The following is a 19,271-nucleotide window of genomic DNA, read 5'->3' as shown; positions in this document are numbered from 1 at the left end:
TGAACAACCAACATAAAAAGAGTTAGAAATGCACTTGAGTAAGGCTAATCATCCTAAGAGGTTGTTCCAGTATTCACCACTTATCCTTATATTGTTAGAAGCCTTCAAATGGATTATGTTGTCTGCGATTGTTTCTGTGCCTGCCCCTGCTTATCACAGCAGATCAGCTCTGGTTATAAATGGAGCTTTTGCAGACTTCTGAATTGACTGTCAAGCATTCAAGCAGCTGCAGAAACCACCAATTTCAGGTGTTTTCCATGAGTAGAAGGGTGTCTCGGGGAGAAGTCCCACCAAAATATAAAAGGTGTGGATTAGAGTGAGATACCTGAGCAGGATGATGTCTTAAAACTGCAATATTTAGAGAAGTATTTAACACCTAGTATGAACTCAACACCAATTCACTGTTTTATCTTTGAAATGTCTTTGAGTTTTTAACTGACTTGTATCTTAGTATATATATCTAATCTATGGTTTGCAAGCATTAGTCCTTGTGGTGTCAGCTGACACAAATGAAGGTAAAACCAAAAGTCACGTTCTCTGTCAGGTGGCAGTGATGTGACTTTAAAGCTGCTGGTCTTTTCAGTAAGAATGAAGCTGAATTCAAACCACGATGAATAAGTGAGTAACGCTTTGCAGTACGACTCGATCTGATTTAACTGCATTTTCAGTTCTTCAAACTACCACATACGAACTGCAACATACTGTTATGGTGAAAACAGCATAAATTCCTGCTAACGTGGCATCAAAAAAGTAGTTGCTCCAGCCATGATTGGAATAGTACTAATGACTGCTCGTACTGCGCAGTTTCTTTCTTAATCGGGTGGTAACAGCAGTCTTTTATGCTGCGTTCCACTTCCAATTTGACTATTAAATGCACCAGCTATAATATCCAGTCCAAGAGAACTAAACACTGCAGGGACACTGCTGTCTAATGTGTACTTTTACTTTTGCGCCCCCAGCATTTTTTTTATTCATAACCCTGTAAAATGAATCATTGTCTACCTGTGACCCCTAATCACAGGGTACAGCTCTAATATGGACATGATTAGTGAGCAGTTCAACCAAAGAGTGATTTTTCCTTCTCAGATTGTGTATTTGAATGATTTTTAGGGCCCTGTGAAGGTGAAAGTATATCACGAGATGGCAAACGAGCAGAGAAAAGTCAGATATATAATATACCCTGGAACCACTGGGGGGGATTCTAACCCATACTGCCTGTCTGAAGCTACTGGTCTCAGGAGTGTGCTTGTATGAGGATGTTATGATACTACATAAGCTGTTTAATGCGCCAGGTCAACACTCTGAAATTGAAACTGTGTTATTGACTTCTTTGCACATCTGTAGTTCATTTGGACTATAACTAGGTAACACACACACACACACACACACACACACACACACAATGGAATGACTCGCCTGTCAGCACCCTTAGACAAGTTTGGCCTTGATTCCTATTATCCCGGTACAAATGTGACATCACCACAACAAACCATAACCAGGCATATAAACGTATTTTGCATCTTTATGTTCATAAAAGACAAAAGAAATGTAGAAAAACATAACAGGGACAAATGGAAGAAAAGCTCAGAATGATCATATTAGTACTGCTACCATGTCCATGAGACTCGGTGACAGTCCTCTACTGTTTCTTCACCTCCCCTAAAAAGGTGGCTTCAGTCTCAAATGGCACCCTGATTCATTGTACTTCTTCGGCTGAATGAGCGTCATACACCTGCATTACTTTGCTACCTCGCTGTCAGTAATGTAATACCTGCAAGGAGTGGATGTTTGGTTTTACAGCATACAGTAAATCTACATGTCTTTATTGACTGTAGTTTAGCTTCAGACAATAATTCAATCATGCAGCAAATTCTCATTGGAAAAAAAAAAACAACAACTAAAGAATAACACAACAACTTCAATGTTCTTTCACACCATTTTTGTCGCTTGGAGATAAAGCGCTGACTCAACGCATTGTCCACTTCATCAAGGTGTTTCTTGGCTGAATGTGTCGCTTCCGCTTCTTGCACTTCCTCCCTCTGTGTGAATCAGTTATCCCTGTGAGCTCTTGTTGGAACATGAAGGAGGGAAAAAGTGGGATGAAATCAGCACAGGTTGTACTTGTCTTTCACCTCAAAATGCCACAGAGAATAAGTCAGCGATGAGAGGAGTCAGGCCTAACACTGGACTGTATTAATACTCCCACAGGGCCGAGCCGCTCAGGCTCAGTCCGTCTCCCTTCAGCGTGCCTCCCTGGTCTCCACGCAGGTATTTGCCGTTCTTGCCACGGATGGCGAGGCGACCATGCTCTAGCAGCTCCAGAGAGAAATCCTCAGGGGCCTCCCCATCCGAGCACACCAGCCCGGAGCTGTTCACGTACCAGAAGCGGCCATCCACACCTGCGGGGCAGATACACAAAGTTAGACACATGGCTACACCCTCACAGGCGATGCAAGTGTTTCATTTTTGACCAAGTAACGTGCTGCACTGATTTTCATGTCTGAAACACACATTTATTTCAGTGTTGGGAGCAAAAAAAAAAGAGAATTGGCCAGAATCAATCTTGTTACATGCTGACCTTTAATGTGGTAGGCCCCATTACTGAAATGCAGGGTGAAAATGTCATAGACGGATCTGCTGGCGTCCAGCGTGTTGGAGTTCTTGTGGTGGCAGATGAATCCGTTCTCTCCTCTCAGGATCAGCATGGGCCGGTTGATTAGTTTCAAAGTGAGCTGCTCATCCTCGCCTGACAAAAGGTGACAGCAAAACGATGAAGACGCATCAGAGGGAACGCGAGAGAGGTCAGAGGCAGGGTTTGAGGGAGGAGGTGAGTGAAGAGATGAGAAGAAGAGGAGGAGAGCAGAACCTATTGTCTCTCACCCGTGGAGTCACTGACAGCAAGGAGCTGGCCGTTCCTCTTAGTGCAGATGTATTTTCCATTGTTAGCTTTTAGTGCCACCTTGTGGCCAAGCCACTCCACTGAGAACATGGTGTTAGCTGACCTGTGGTTGGGCATCACAAGAGAATGAAGATGAGACTTTCCATGCCATTACGTGCTCTTGGAAATATTGTGAGTCCACATGCAAGACTAAACAAGGTAAAGCAGGTCAGCAAGCTTCTATGAAATCAGGTCGGACATTTAAGATGTGTTCCAACTAGCAAGTTATCACTATATGCTGCTATTTGCCATCTCATGCATGCATTATTTTCATTCTTGCGGGTGTAGTCATCAGTCTCTTCTATTTTCATTAGATTAGGATAGAAATTAATTCCATGACTAACTCACATCTTCAAGGTGTGCTGTGACAGTGTTGCACAGTGTGTCATGAATTCCACTTTATTTCTTGGAAAGCATTTGTGACTCTTTGCATTTCTAAGTCAAAGTTTAGTGATCTTATAAAAAGGTGATCTTATAAAAAGGATCTTATAAAGGTGTAAACTCTTATCTGCGATACAAAGTGTAGAGGCGACACATGCAGTTGTGTTCATTTTCACTCTGAACAGTGGTTATGAGGGCGTTCACTCACACTTCCGTGGCTGTGCTCTGGATGCCTCCGTGGGCCACCAGAGCCCAGTAGTTCCCTTGGCTGGTGCGGAACGTACACTTTCTGGTTTCCTTGTCAATCTCCATCTGAAACGTCTCCATGTCTGTCTCATCTTCCTGATTGGCTGCGAGGCTTACACCTGGGAAGGAAATACCAAGCGCATCCTGTCGTTAATATGAAAACACCTGAGAGCTGTAGTGACTGGAGAAATCCATCCACCGGCTGCTGCTCACAATTTTTATTAATGCTCACTTTCCATTTAAGTCGATTTTCAATTGTATTGCAGTGTTGTATTTTGCATGTCACAAAATATTTAAGGGTTATTCATTACAACATTTAAGACTTGCATGAGGGGTGAGGTTATAGTATCGGGCAATGAAGGCAACATCCAAACGTACAAAAAATACATCTGATTGTGCACAATGGGTGTTGGTCAAGTGATTTGTGCATGAAATAAACAAATTAATCTAGAGATATACTTGTTTTCCCTTCCTCAATTTTCAGTGGCAAGTCAAATAACAACAACAAAAATGAAATAGTTTGGGACAACAGCGACAAAGCAGCTCGCTAATCAGGTTGTATTGTTATGTTTCTCTTGGCCCAGCATGAAAGAGCTGGTAATCATGTCTGATCCTGGGATGTGGGGTTATTTTGAAGTGGTTCTGTCTTAAGCCGATCTGACATGCCAAGCATGTAACTTCCTGAGGGTAAATACATTTTCACTGATTGTGGGTCTGGGTGCATTTGTGGACAGAATACACTGTAAATAAAATGAAAACACTACATGTGCCCGTGCAGAAAAATCTTACAGAGACGAGCTATCACACACTATATGTGGTGAATGTGTGTGTCTCCCAGTCCTCTCACGTTTGATTGACAATCGCTTTTTTTAGAAGCCTGTTATTTTAGCATTTACATAGCTAACGCATGACACAGTATTGGTGCCAAACATGGAGAAACACAGACCTTCACACAGGCAGACACAAACGTATTGACATCAAACCCTGTCTGCTTTGATGGGCGGCTCAGCTTCCAGGTTCAGAAGCAAACAGGCAGCTTTCGGCTTGTTATTGTTCCCTTTTTTATTTCAGAAGTCACTTTGTGATTAATATTTCAGCTGTTAACATGATCATACATGTTGGCAGAAAAGAAAACATTTGTTTGTCACCACGACGAGACAGATTACAGAGCTAAATCCCAAATTAGATGCACCCCAGAATATCTCCAATGCATTTTATTAATCCTTCAGCATTGCAGATCTTATCTCTGCCTGCTCTCCTCTATGGTCATCCTCCTCTACCGTCCTCCCCTCCCCCATCTCTCCCTCCTTGCCCCTGACCCCCTCCCATCACCATCACCCCACCTCCGGCCCTGCCTATCTGCCCTCTTCTCAGCGGGGCTCTGATATAATCAGCTTTCAAGTGCTACCCGTCCAATCCCTCAATCCCCTCAATAAAAGAATAAAGGAAAAGCAGGAAAAGACCAGAGGATTTTATGGTCCACACTTAGCAGGATGTACAGATAATTACCAAGCCCGCTCAAGCCTCAAGTTAACAGAGCTATGAATGATCAAACATATGGAAAACTTGCTGGAAATTGAAATGCATTGACTTGCTACTGTATTTTTATACTATGCTCAGATATAGAAAGGTACCTTTGTTCAACAAATATGAACCAAACTATTTGACAACAGTGCCTTAAAAAAATTAATTAAAGACTTAAACCTCAGAGGTTATCAGTCTGGTTTATTGGTAATTTTGATACGACTGAATGGAGAAACTATCGAGGTTTACAAAACAATAACTCTCAACAAGAGTGACAATAGCAGAGTAAACATAAAAGGAACATTTCTGATTGGTTGAGTATTTTTTTTTAAGCCACCATTTTTAAGAATCTGCAACCGTAAACCAGCTTGTGTTCTACAGTTGATCGTATAGTTCGATTTTAGCTGATAGAATGTTTATTATGTTGAACTAATTATAGTTTAGCATGCTAACATTTGCTAATTGGCACTACACCCAAAGTAAAGTACAGATAAAGCTGAGGATAATGTCATTAGTTAGCAGGTATTTGGTCGTAAAAGTGTTAATAGCACTAGAACTTGGATGTCTTTACAGATCTTTAGTAACTGGTTTGATATTTCAGTCTGGACCGAAGTGCAGAACCAACCTGCTGATCAACGATGCAAGCCCCAGCGCCATGTCACTAATGTGGCTAAAAGCAACATAAGGCAAGATACTGTCTGCACGTCCTAAATGAGGTCCATCCAGGTTTCTCCTACGTTTCACAGGATGTTCTTAGGGCATCGCAAGTAATAAACCTGAGCTCGCTGTGATTATGCTGCCTCACGTGGTTTATTGCGACTGAGGGATGCATGCACATAAATAACATCTGCATAATCCAGCACAGATGCACATACGCGTACCAGTTTGAAAGGCCTGCTTACAGTTTTGTGATAGAAAAAAACAATTTCAGCTTGATTTTTTTTTTTTACTGTTCAGTGCCAGTGCATGGTTCATGACAGTGTAAATCCCACCTATTGTAAGATTCTTTTGGGGCATTTTGATTTAATTTGATATCTAACCATAGATGCAGTCTGGAGGAGGAATAAAGGGGATGACATGCGACAAAGATGTCATGGTTACTGAGCTACCGGGACGCTTTAATCACATCTTATATACCCCCGATAACCTAGGTATCATGAGGTTTTACAGCTGGAGAAATTATCATTGATCTTAAGTGCATTTGAAGCATAAATTTCTGCCCCTGTACTCTGCACCTATGCCTGGGGGCCCATCACTCTCATTCTCTCTCATCCCGACTCAATGTCATGCTTTGTCTACCTATTCCGTGTGTCCATTTCACACTAATTCAACCCAGAAATGATCCTTCGACAGGGCTCAGCTGGGACCTCATGGACGCTATCTGATAGATGAGAGGCGAGGAGGCAGAGGAAGGAGAGAAGGATGGAGGAAGAGAAAGAAACGGAGAACAAGGGGGAGACAGAGATTAGATATGTCGAAATCCAAGCCAGCAATCTGAGGATATCAATAGCTCTGTTGATGACCATCTTTGACACACCAGTTGGTCAAGCATACAAAATAAGATGTCATCATAGCCACGATCACTGATAAACTATGCAGCATAGCGAGGTACACTCCTCATCAATACACTGCCTGACGCATTGACTCAAAGAGACACAAAAACACAAAAACACACAGGTAACATCAGCAGTGCCACGTTTTGGATCAGACCCCAGATCCAGCTCCATTTTCTGGTGTTGTCCTACCTGCAGCCTGCAAGTGGAGCAAGCCTAACTAATCCATCAACGATAGATGCCTCTGACATCTATTATTAATGGTAAGCTGATGCCACTATCCCCCTGTTCCTTATTTTCCTCTTTCTCCCAATCCTTCATCCTTCACAACTGCATTTTCTGACTTTTTTTTTAATTTCAGTCCATTTATTTTTTCCTCATTTATCTGTTCCTGGGCTGTGCATGTGTATGTCTGTGCATGCATGCGTCATGTGTGTACAAGCACATTTTTGTTCATGTGTTCACGTGTGTTAATGGAAAGTTTGTATCTTTGGACTATCATCTCTCCTTCACTTTCAGGGCAGAGTGGACCACTTAGACGATGAACACAAGGAGGTGATGAGAGACGCGATGACAGATCTACATGACATGGTGGGACACACACACACACACACACACACACACACACACACACACACACACACACACACACACACACACACACACACACACACACACTGTAGGCATTAAAGAACAACTCAGTGCAGACAGCAAATACTGTGTCCCATTACTGTCAACAAAAACTGTCTTTAACACTTCTCTATCTAAATTCATGCTCTACCTCATAACAGCTGACCCTCTTTTATTACTAATTCATTTGCTGCATTTGCACTCTCCTCAAAATCTACAGCATACAGCAAACATGACTCCTTTGCACTAAATGGAGCAGGAACAAAGGTGCTAATTTATGTGTAAAGACAGGTGACATTAGGCGAGGCTGAAGAGCCCACCTGTCTCCACAAATACTCCTATTGTCCTAAAGTCCTTTGAGGGTTGTATCCTCCTTTCTCTGCTTTCCATTTTCCTCTTCTTCTTTAATCATCCTGTCAAGCTCAGACGCAGAAGGTAACAAGGTATATTTGGCCAAGTGCTTAAGAATTTTGAGGCACGAGCATGTAAGGCTTTTCCATTTTATACTTTTGGCCCACTTAAAGTCTAACAACAATTTAACCTTTCACCTGCACAGAATATTTTCTCTGTTTGTCGCAAAACTATCTTTCATTCTCCAATACTCACTTCTTTTAGTGTTACCATTTGTTCACACTGCAAGCAACATAGTCAGCAAAGGCAACTTGGGAACCAGGCAAGTCAGCTAATGTCACATATGGCCATGTTAAACAAGCTTTTCCACTGATAAGATTAGCTGTTCACTGCTGAACAGTCATTAATAGCCAGTGGTGTGAATGCAAGCCTCAGTGTGTAATAATAATAATAATAATAATAATAATAATAATAATAATAATAATAATAATAATAATAATAATAATGACGAGAAGTTGATTTTAGTCATTTAAGACTAAAATGCCATAGCAGCAAAGAATATACGGTGATAAACAAACGTTATCTTGCACCTTGATGTCATCATTTCATAATGTCATATGTTGCTGAACACACTTTCTTTCCTTGATTTTCAGCAGCACATCAGCAGCACTGACTGAGGCCGGGGTTAGCGGGTTAGATTAGCGTGACAGAGCAGGACTCGGAGGGGCAGAAGCTTTGGCCCCAGGTGAGAGGCAGCTTGGGTTTCTGAAAGCAAACTCCCCCCTCGCCTTCCAGGAACAGGGGCCAACTTCATCAATAATTCAAAACACCACCTCACCACTTGCCGCAGCAGGACGGTATGGTTGTGTGTGGGCGAGTGTGTCGGAGAAAGATAAAGCTTTTGTTTGTGCAGAACAAGTATAGGAAGAGAGAGAGAGAGAGAGAGAGAGAAAGAAAGAAAGAAAGAAAGAAAGAAAGAAAGAAAGAAAGAAAGAAAGAAAGAAAGAAAGAGAGACAGTAACAGACAAATATGCTGCATGCTGCAAGTACTTCTCTCTGTGCATACATTCGTGCATGAAGCTACTCTATGTACTGTATACTTAGCACTGTTTACTTTATATGCACCATATTTTTCCTTCCCTTCAACCACTCAGTTTGCAGGGGTCCCATCCGTTTGGTTTCCTCCTGAAGCTCCCACTGCTAACCAGGAACAATGAGCAGGGAGAGATTCAGTTACAGCACCCTGGGCTGAAGTAACTCGACCCTGCAGACAAGAATCTGCAGCCTGCAGATGGGTGTCATGGCCAAGTATGCTGACAAGCACTGTTGGTGTATGCTAATCCACCCCAAATCCAGTTTCAAATCAGACCAGCAAACCATTTCAACCAGCAGCAACTGAACACTTGGCAAACACTTCTAGTGCACTGCTGGTTAGATGAAACCCGATCGACACAATTACAATTGTTGTAGTTTTTACACTGATCGAAGAAATTCAACCTTGTTTTTGAGTAAAAACAACTTTGAAGCCAATGCGGAGCAGGTGTAATCCATCAGTATAGTAGTGAGGTGCCATGGCTGCATGCTGATCAAATAACGCCCTCCAACAGCCCCGTCACAAGACCGAAGAGTAAATACATAATACAGTATCAACAGAGCATTACTGTACAGCATATAGGTTTCAAGCAGCTGTTTTAGTAAGCCAGGGGGCAAAGGCATACAGTGTTAACACCATTACCCACAAAGCCAGGAGGGACGTTTGAGAGGGAATGAAAGGGGATTTTCAGAATATTTACGATAAATTATTTGGCAAAAAAAAAAAAAAAAAAAATCTATTATATTTGCTGAACTTTATACCATTTCGGGAATAAAACACCTTCTCTGACAACATTAAAACTCATTCGGGAAATAACTGTTGTGGAAAAATGTATTTCTATAGTTATTGCTATCATTGGTGCACAATAAATCTGTCATTCGACCAATTCACTCATTGAGTGAGATCTAATACAGACAGTGGACTAACCTAAATCAACTGCAGCTCCTAAAATGAATGACGTATTCGTCTCAGGTCTCCTAGATGAGGCTGATAGTGTCCCGTATCAGCCTCATCTATCTTGTTTTCCTGGAAAGATGCTACTATCCAATGTGATATCAATGCATGTTGATGTCCAGACTACATTACCCATAATTACCATATATCCCTTATCAGCTGACAATCATTAGAGAGTGGCCTATTCCCTTAACCATGCATGTTCAGCGTGTCCACAAGTCAATGTACTTCCTGTGAATTGTTAGCTCAGTTTTCTGCGCATGTATCAGTGCACATGTAGTATATAGGGGCTAGTAGTAGTAGTATTTGTTGCCCCTCTGCTTCATTATGTATGTGTAGGTCAGTGTGTGTCAGCAAAAGGCTCGTATGACACCCCTCAGTGGCACCTAAGGTCAGCCTTCCTCCATTTAATCAGACATTTGGGATTCTGTGTAAGAGTTTAGAGGACCTAGGAAGCTGCAAGTTGCAGCATGTGCATGCATACAGGCTTCAGGGCAAAATCAGATTTGTGACATCATCATCCCCTGCTGATGTCTGTTTGCCTACCTTGTCTTATAGAGACATATCGCCCATTGGCTGCCATCAGAACCACCTGTGGGTGGCTTTCCTCTAGGTCAAACAGTTCATCTTTGCCCGGTTTGGAACACCGTCCAGATCTCAGGGTGCCCGTAGGCCCCATGGGAGACAAATACTTCCCCTCGCAGTCTTTAAAGGCCAGTTTCCCACACTTCAGCTCCAGTGTGTACGCCGTGGCCCTCCCGCTCTCCGTCAAGAGCTTCCCATCATTGCTGAGAAAGCGGCTGTCGCAGGTCTTTAGGCAGTACTTCCCATCCAGGTAGACAAGGGTGAGGAGAGCTGCCACCCCCCAGGGAATGTTCACATCCACAGCGATTTCCCCATCCTCCATGGAGAGGTGGGCGTAACGCTTGCGGGCCACAGACAGCAGGTTGGCCTGCGGATGCAGAGCCAGGTGCACTGCCCACAGCTCTGCATCTGTGATTGCCTGGGCAAAGCAGGACAGGTAGTCCCGAGAGCCACCGAAGAAACGGAGGTGCGGCTCAGACTGCAGGGCCCAGCGGCCATCTGATTGCGCCACGATGAGGAAGCGGCAGTCAGAATTGTGCCCATCAGCCTCACAGGTGACTTTGCCATCCTTATCAGATGCCAGGTAGCGTCCCAGGTGGCTGCGCAAGTAGACCACCTGGGTGTCCTGAGAGTCCTGCTCTAGAGTCCATATCTGCTTCTTCTTTAAGCTGGGTGCTGACGCGTTCACCTGAGAGACAAGGAAATGGTCCAACAAATAACATGAAGTCTTTCCTGTATAACAATGTGCATAATATACCGTATGGCACTAACAATCATGCAAATATTTGAGGGTTCTTCTTTTATATTGGATGGCGTGTTTGTACCTTGAAGCCAAAGGACTCTGCAGTGAGGTAGCGACCCTCATGGTTGATCAGACCAAACTGCAACTTCAAGGGACGGTTCCCATTAGCAGGCATCTTCACCTGTGGATTCAGGAATGTGAGAGACAGAGGGAGAACAAGGGGTGAGACAAGTTAGGGGGGAAAGAGTGGCAAAGGAGAAAGAGAGGGGTGAATAGACCTAACATGGGATGCAGGAGCAAGGAAATGTGTAAAAAAGGGTGGAATAAGGTTTTTGTTTTAAAGAGGTGAGGAATATGGAAGGAGATGAAGTCATGGAGAATGATGAAATGAGAAAGTCTTAAAGACAGGAAATCAATTCATTAAGGTACAGTATATAAAGCGCTCCCAAGACCACAAATTCCTTCCCCCGCCCATGGCTTCATTATACATTTTTCCAGCTACAGCCTCCTAATTTACTTACTGTGGTTTTGTGGCTTCCCCTCTGCAGTTTCTGCGGCTCTAATTCCAGCTCCCAGATTTAAGAGGCTTCTTTCACCAAGCGTCCTCTTGTGATTCTCTCTCTCCTCTCCTTCTCTTGCTGGGTCTCACGTTCTGTTGACCACCACTACCCCTCCTCACCCTAATCAGGTTAGAGGAAGCAAAGACTTGAGTCAAACTTGATCTGTCCGGACTCCGGCGTCAACCCCTTTTTTCTCTGTAGACTAATTTTGATCTCAACTGCTTAACTCGACCTTCTTCCCCTCTCTCTCTCTCTTGTTGAACGGTGCTCTCTCGTCCAGCCTCACTCCTGTTCTTGCTTGACTTGCTATTCACCCTGAAGGCTCAATCACCTGGTCCCTCCTGACTATCCCTCCCTGGGGCTAGAGTTTTTGCCCCTCCTTTGGCTTCTTTTCCTGCTATCTTTGGATCACATGCAATAGTCTGACCCTCTTGTGCACGTTCCTTGAAGTCCAGGTTCCTCGTTTGTCAGACAAAAGTTTGATCAGTGAAGAAGAACATCCTCCGCAGTCCTGCAAATTTTATGGTAGCGCATTGAAGGACTCCTTCACTCTTTCCCTAAACATAAGCCGTCCATCACAAGTGAACTCAGCAACAAAGGGTGCTCGCCTCTGTAATCTTAAGCCTCTCTCTGTCGCTTTTTCCTCCCATCCTCTCCTTCTCTCTCTTTGCCTTTCTCTAACCTGCCATGTGTATAATCCTGCTTTTCTCTGCCTCCGCGCTTTATTCTGAGCTCCTGCACTTCGCCTCTCTGTGACACATAAAGACAGGTAAGTAGAAACAATGCATACACACATACACACACACAGCAGGGTAACAAGAGCACCCCCCATGCCTTTGGCGTAGTTGCCCGAGTGCGGCTCCACTTACTTACCTATGCTGGGGGTTTAGTTACACACCTTCTCTGATTGCAAGCTCTCTGGGTCGGTTCTAATGGGAAATGTGTCCAAGAGGCCGAGGGAGTCGCACTTAACATCTGAATTTGGGAGACAAGCAAATGGAAGGGAAAAGAGATGATGTGTGTTGTAAAGGCAACAATAATAAGCTAATCAACATATGGGGTTGACTGAATGTGTGTGTGCCAATCAGCCTATTACAGTCTTCTTTGCAGAGTAAACAGACGTGTCTGTTCCTGAATCCATCTAATCCTCAACCCAATCATCCCAACCTGGCTAATCTATCAGCGCTATCCCTCCCCGAATGCACACACGCACACACACACACACACACACACTCCCCCTCCCTTTGCTTGTCAATGGCTATAAACATACACATAGACTCACTGACCCACAGCAACATATATGTCATCACCACACACACACAAACACACACAAAGGTCAGAGGAGGGTCCCAGGGTTCATAGCAAACACCACCCACCGAAAGATTTACTTCTCCTGACCCAGACTTGAACTGCTGCGCTTTACACAAAATGTGATAAACAATGCGTGTCACACACTTACACACAAACGCTCTCTCACGCACACAAACACAGATACTGCGGGACGTGAGCGCTGTAATTGAGTGTGTGAACACTAAACAGATCGACATCCCACATTTCTGAGATGCTGACTTCAGATCAGTTTCCCTGTCTCCAGTTTGAAACTTTGGTGTGATAAGACTAGATTAAAGGACCTCCACTCAGTGTTTATATGGGTAGTCTTATCCCCACAGTATGTAGCGGTTATGAGACAATAAGAAGACAGGAACAGACCACTGACTCACAAAAGGAAAACTTCTAAATCATCTATACAGGTGTAATTTGCAATATTTAAATAAGAATCTTATCAATCCTTCAGACAAACAGGGATCAAACATGAATCCAAACCTGTGGCGGAGGTTATTTTCTGTTCATTGATAGAGATAATAATTCTAATTTCACTAGGCACTGGGTAACTTCATATCTTTTTGATGTTTGTAAATGATGTTTTTCATTACAACTGCTTTATTTTCTAGAGAATTTCAAATGGCTAGAGAAGTTGCCCCATGCATGTGTGTCATATATTTTTAATAATGGCCAAATGAGAATGGAAAGTGCTCATTAAATCTTCACAACAGTGTTGTAAAAATGTATAGCAACTGCTTATCCGTAAATGAAAATATTGACTGACACTTTATACAAAAACTCCTGGTGAACATGATTGCAGGTGGTTGTGGTTAGTCATTATAAGAAGAGAACAAATATATTTTTTACTGACTACTGCTGTGAGGTAGATAAAAGACAAAACAACCTGTCGTTGAAAGTGACTGGTACACTGAAGTGTACAGACACATAAATCTGACCTAATCCATACTGATGTACTGTATTAGGCTCTGCTGTTTAACCTTCAGAGGGCGTCCCTGCTCTGCAGACAGTTGGCTGTGAACCCTGAAAAATCGTCTTCAAGATGTGAGATTTTCTTTCAACTCTCTTGCCATTGAAACTAAAAACTTAAAGGGACATTTAAGGGCATTAGCTGGGTACAATAAAGTTGCAGTTTCAGGACAAAAAGTCCTCAGTCTACCTGGCTGTTCACACTTAATGATGTGGATAAATCACTTCACTTTTACTGTTTGCTCTGCTGCTCCACGTGGATCTGATCTCCTGTTGGTAAGAGGAGCTGTGCATATGTGTGACTGCGTGCAATTCATTCTGAGAACTCAACACTCCTTATCTTTAAAGTGAACTGGAAATCAGATCCTTATATTTGCATACCTGAAATCCTCATCAGAGAACCATGCATGCATACTCAGACACACATGGAAAACACAGTGCAGAGGATGGGAGGAAAAAAAAGGAGGCAGGAGACAGACACAGTGCTCACAAATCAAAAAAGTCATATTCTGTTATTGTTATCAGTGTTGTTATTTTCATTACTATCACTATTATCACTATTACTGTACTTCTCCCTCATATGTATCCTATCCCACGCATCATTAGCTCGCTCTCTGTGGCCCCCGGGGGCTGCGTCATCGTCTGCTGATGTGCCGACACTCCCGCTGCCGTCTGCGCGGTGACGCCTGTCGATAGCCAACCAGATGGGTTTTTTTTTCAGCCCTTATTCTGGGACAGCGGCTGTGCCAGGTTCACCGTGGCAACCGTGGGATGGTGCTTTAGAAGCCATTACAGCGGTCCGCTGATGACACTCAAATAGCTATCATTACACCTCCTCCAAGGAGACACAGAGGGAGGAGGAGGAGGAGGAGGAGGAGGAGGAGGGAGGGAGGTGAGAAGGGAAGGGAGAGATGAGGCAGGGAAGGAAGGATGGATGCATGGGAGGAGGCAAGGGTGAAGGCTATAGGAGGAGAGGAAAAGAGGTAGTGGAGGAGCAGATGAAGAACAAGGAGAAGGAGGTGAAGGAGAGGAAATGAAGGGGAAATGTGAAAGGTGAGCTGTGGCAGACGAGTTAAGGGTGTAGGGAGACCGAGGGGGAATCGGCACATTACACAGGCAGACAGGGGTGGGAGAGCAAGTTAAAGATATAGAAGGTGTATGGAAGACGGGATGAGAAGGAAGGGAGCGACTGGGGGAGAGAATGGGGAATTCAAAATGACCGTTTTGGAGTTAACAGCCTCCAGCCTTTTTCTACCCTATTAAGTTCTATTCTGCCATTACTTGGGACTGCGGGGTGCTGCCTCATACCCCACAGTGTCCTCCTACTCTTACAGACCCCCCCTCCTACACACACACATCCACAAACACATGCGCTCTCCCTTTCACGCGCTTCCTCAATTTCCTCCTCCAGCCCTCCTGTTTCCCCTCTGTTTTTTTCCTTTAAGCCCCCCCCCCCCCCCCCCCCCCCCCCCCCTCCAGCTCCTCATCTTCAGTTCAGTTCCAGAGGTTATGAACTGAATGAAGGAGAGATCAGCTGGATCAATTCTGGAGTCCAATGGTTGTCCTTGCTGCTGTTGTAAAAGCATGCCAAAACAAGCTGTAAGAGTTTTCACTGCTGTCTTGCTTTGTTCGCTCTTGGTCTGTTTCCTTCCTCTCTTCCCTGACACAATATGAATCTGTTCCAGTGTCAGGACCCAAATTTGTACTAGGGACAGTGGGAATACGCATTACACACCGAGCTGTTTAACCCAATTAAACATGACCATCTAAGGACTAATATCCCAGAAAAGAACGGCAACGTCCATGTCAGAAATCAAATGGGAAAGGGAGAGGAAAAAAGGGAAAATCCACACTTTTTTGCGTAGTCTGCGTGCTTTCAGAGTGCTTTGGCATATGTGAGAAGTAAAGATACTCGCACGAGGGTGAAAAAAATTAAAACAGTAAAAAACGTGTTCCTAAAGGCCCATAAATCCTTGGATTGAGAACACCTGACACTACTCAAATGGCTCTTGTTTAGCCAGAATGCATTATCTCATTTTTCCAGCGATATCTGGCGTAAGAACACACACTTTTTGTGTTGAATATATCATTTTCTCTTACTCCATCTCCATCAATCATGTTGTTGACATGAATGGGGTTGACAACAGGTGAAAACAAGTCTGAGGATGCTGTCACCCACAAGAGCTTTAGCAGGCAATGGTAACGCTATCTGACTGTCAATAAAAAGGACATCTTTCAATGCAAATGAACCGAACACACACTTTCCAGTCTGTTTCCAATGTTAAAGTTGCAGGAGATTTTCAAACCTGCCCTCCATGTACATCAGTTCGAGCACCGCATCTCTCTCTTTGCTTCACATCCAACTATCTCTATCCACTTTTTCCTCTTCTCCTCTCTGTCCTATCTTTTCTTCTTTCTGAAGAAGATGGGGCGGACAGGATGAAGAAAAGTTGCTCAGGTCTCTGCTGTCAGTCGTCACCCCCCACCCATCCATCCACCACCGTTACTCTTCCAAATAAGGCACGCACAAGAGACTGAAGGAGATCTCAGACTTCAGAAAAAGAGAAACTCAACCCCAGAAACATCAAAATGTTTTTGTCATAATTGCAGTGAAAAGCTTCCACAGAACATACTTGGTGACATCATGTAAAAAATGAAATGCATTTTAATATTTTGTGCCACAACTGAAAGATTATAAACATTTATGTTAATGTCTCCCATCCACAATGAATACAGCCATTCAGTTAGCCACCGCAGTCAGAAAGACAAACGTTTTAATGGCTGTTTTCTACTCTTTATGCATGCTCAAACAGTTGCATCCTCACGTACACTTGGCACACTCGCAACTGTAATTCCCAAAACCACCACTAAGAGGCGGTGTCAGCCTTCTGCTTCGGCTCCTTTATGAGCCTATATATTTTTTGGAGGTTAAAGAGAGAGAGCGAGAAGATTGATGCTTGGTTTGTCAATGTTGGTGCCTGTGTGACTGCATAGCGTAGGAGGGAAGGACTTTAGTGCTATTTAAAATGGCTGCTTTTAATGTCTCCTGCTTTTGGAGGGGGGACTTCGCAGAAACTGAAAGGCGTCAACAACATGTGAAGCGTTATCAACTGTAAAACATCAGTGCAATTAGAACGAGATGGGTGGGAGGGGAGCGTTTCCCCCCGTTTCAATCGTTTCCAGTCACCGTACCTGAGTCTGCTTCTCTGTCATGTAAAGCAGGCTGCACATGGCATAACAGGAGCAGGTCTGACCCACACTTTTAGAGCCTGAACGTGTGAATGTGGGTTATACCTCACTGCTAAGCATTCATTTCTCATGTGCTTTTAATCTCATTGGTTTTCTTGCATGCTGATTTGATTATGATCAGGGCAACGCGCGCGCTTAAAAAGCTGCAGCGCTGCTCTGGTCGCACCATGTGCTCCAGCAGAGTACAGTATATTACCCTCGCTTTTCTTTAAATGTGTCTGAAACGAGGCTTTGAAACAGTCCGGATTAACTGATGTATCGCCTTTCTAAAAACAAACCGCCTCTGAATCATTCATTAATTCACATTTGGCTATTACAGTGCGGGTTTGTGTTTTATGGGCAGAGCAGCTCCTTCCTGTGTGGTAGGAAAGAGTTAACAATAACGGGCTAAACGTGATGAGTGAGGGGACTCTGTGAAAAGCAGCGAGCCAATCCGCGTCAAGATTAACACCTTGCGTGGTCGTGATTGGCCTAAAAACCGGTGGTTGTTGTTTGGAACTCACAACCCACGTGGGGGTAAGGACCCTCATTCGAGTTCTCATTGGCTGAGACTCTACACTCAAGTCCCGCCCGCGGCTGGTCTTACTGTGTTATTGGCCAAGCAGCCGCAATCAACTCCTCCCCCTCCCTCCCTCTCTCCCCTCCGCCCCTCCCCGCCTTGTTTTTCTGTCCGAGAGGAAAGGAAATATCCCTCTCGCAAGCTCCATGGGCTCGCGCGGGCAGACGTCGTCGTCGCTTCACATCTATCAGGAGGCGCGCGAACTCAGATCTGACATTTCGCTCCGATCCTCTTAACGGCAGGAAAATACGAAAAAACACGATTACGAGATATGATATTAACTCAGCGTCGACGTCTCTGGGCGCGGAGCCTCCTGTTATTTCGTTTTATCGCCCGTTTCCCCGAAACGTTAGCTCTGTGTTTCTTCATTTTCTCTCCATAAAGCAGCCAGCCGCTCGCGCTGCCTCTATACTGGACATGCACCGCAACGCGCACGCACGAACGCACGCCTGTCTATGTTATATGTGCAGCTTTGCAGTGACAGGACCATTAACCTTTAATGAATTAATTATATTACTAAAGATTAACAGGCAAGGGAGCTTAATCAAATTTGGTGTGTGCGAGTGTAGCCTCTGGCCCCCATCTATCTATCTATCTATCTATCTATCTATCTATCTATCTATCTATCTATCTATCTATCTATCTATCTATCTATCTATCAGTTGTAGGTAAAGTCTAACTTTGCCTTCTATTATTCTGCACCTCTAAAATGCAAGATTGTCTTATAAAACTACTTCCTAAAATATAAATGGGTAACTAAGAAACATTAAATTCACAGCTGCACTTTGGAAATCATGCAAAGTTTTCTTGTTTGGCAGGATTCAACACCTGAGATGAACCACTATAACAAACACAGCGGTAAAAACTCAACTAAACTCACCAAAAAGCTTTGACAGCATGGACTGTCCAAACTAAATGCATGTAGGGATGCTGATACTTGGTTTCGTGGTTTTTCATGCAGCGTGTTGTTATGACACACATTACCTTTGAATTCTTGTCAGTGGACAAGGATTCTTTTGTTTTTATTCCTCCCTCCCGTGAAGAAACCACCATTTAACCGAGGACAAACATGAATAAGCAGAATTCGCAGTAGATGCACATCGACACCTTGATGTTTTGGTGTGAGCTACAAATTTTATTCCGTATATTCTGTGTATTTTATTCTAGCAAACAAAATTTTGCCCATTCCCAGCCTGTTACAGTTTGTCCCCGTGGCTGTCAATAATTAGTTTGTGATAGTATTTGATGGGGTTGCTTGCTGAGGAAACATCACCCAGTTCAGATGCAACGCTTCCTACCTGACTGTTTGTTTCTTATGATTTTATCCATGGACACAATGTGATAAATGCTGCACAAACTTTTTGCTTTACTGGTACATAACATACTTAGAGTAATGTCACATTGTGCTAATGCCAAAAGACTATGAGAACTATGAGAGGCAGATCAATCAGTACTTCACAGTTTTTTATTCTTTTACTCTGTATGCACATACACGCCTGCTTTGTGACAATCGAGGGCCACTGTTTGCTTGAAATTGTGTCTTCCACGCAGCTCCTGATACTTGGTGAACCTCACAGCCCTGAGGTGACTCTTCTC

At 43.7% G+C, this 19,271-nt stretch overlaps 1 protein-coding gene across 1 annotated transcript; it reads right to left on the bottom strand.

Annotated features, from left to right (window-relative positions):
• Window positions 1-1,938: 1,938 nt before the first annotated feature.
• fscn2b (fascin actin-bundling protein 2b, retinal) lies at window positions 1,939-12,447 on the bottom strand. The gene is made up of 8 exons (XM_070990863.1): window positions 12,431-12,447; window positions 11,519-11,677; window positions 11,080-11,275; window positions 10,217-10,943; window positions 3,528-3,684; window positions 2,881-3,002; window positions 2,579-2,746; window positions 1,939-2,399 (listed from the first exon to the last, which is right to left on the bottom strand). Exons 3-8 carry the CDS (start codon window positions 11,170-11,172, stop codon window positions 2,194-2,196), a joined length of 1,473 nt encoding a protein of 490 aa, XP_070846964.1. The 5' UTR covers window positions 11,173-11,275; window positions 11,519-11,677; window positions 12,431-12,447; the 3' UTR covers window positions 1,939-2,193.
• Between the last annotated feature and the right edge of the window lie 6,824 nt (window positions 12,448-19,271).

Source organism: Chaetodon trifascialis, chromosome 21 (genome assembly GCF_039877785.1).
Source record: "Chaetodon trifascialis isolate fChaTrf1 chromosome 21, fChaTrf1.hap1, whole genome shotgun sequence".
In the NCBI taxonomy this organism is placed as follows: Eukaryota; Metazoa; Chordata; class Actinopteri; order Chaetodontiformes; family Chaetodontidae; genus Chaetodon; species Chaetodon trifascialis.
This window is presented reverse-complemented; position numbering and strand designations above follow the sequence as displayed.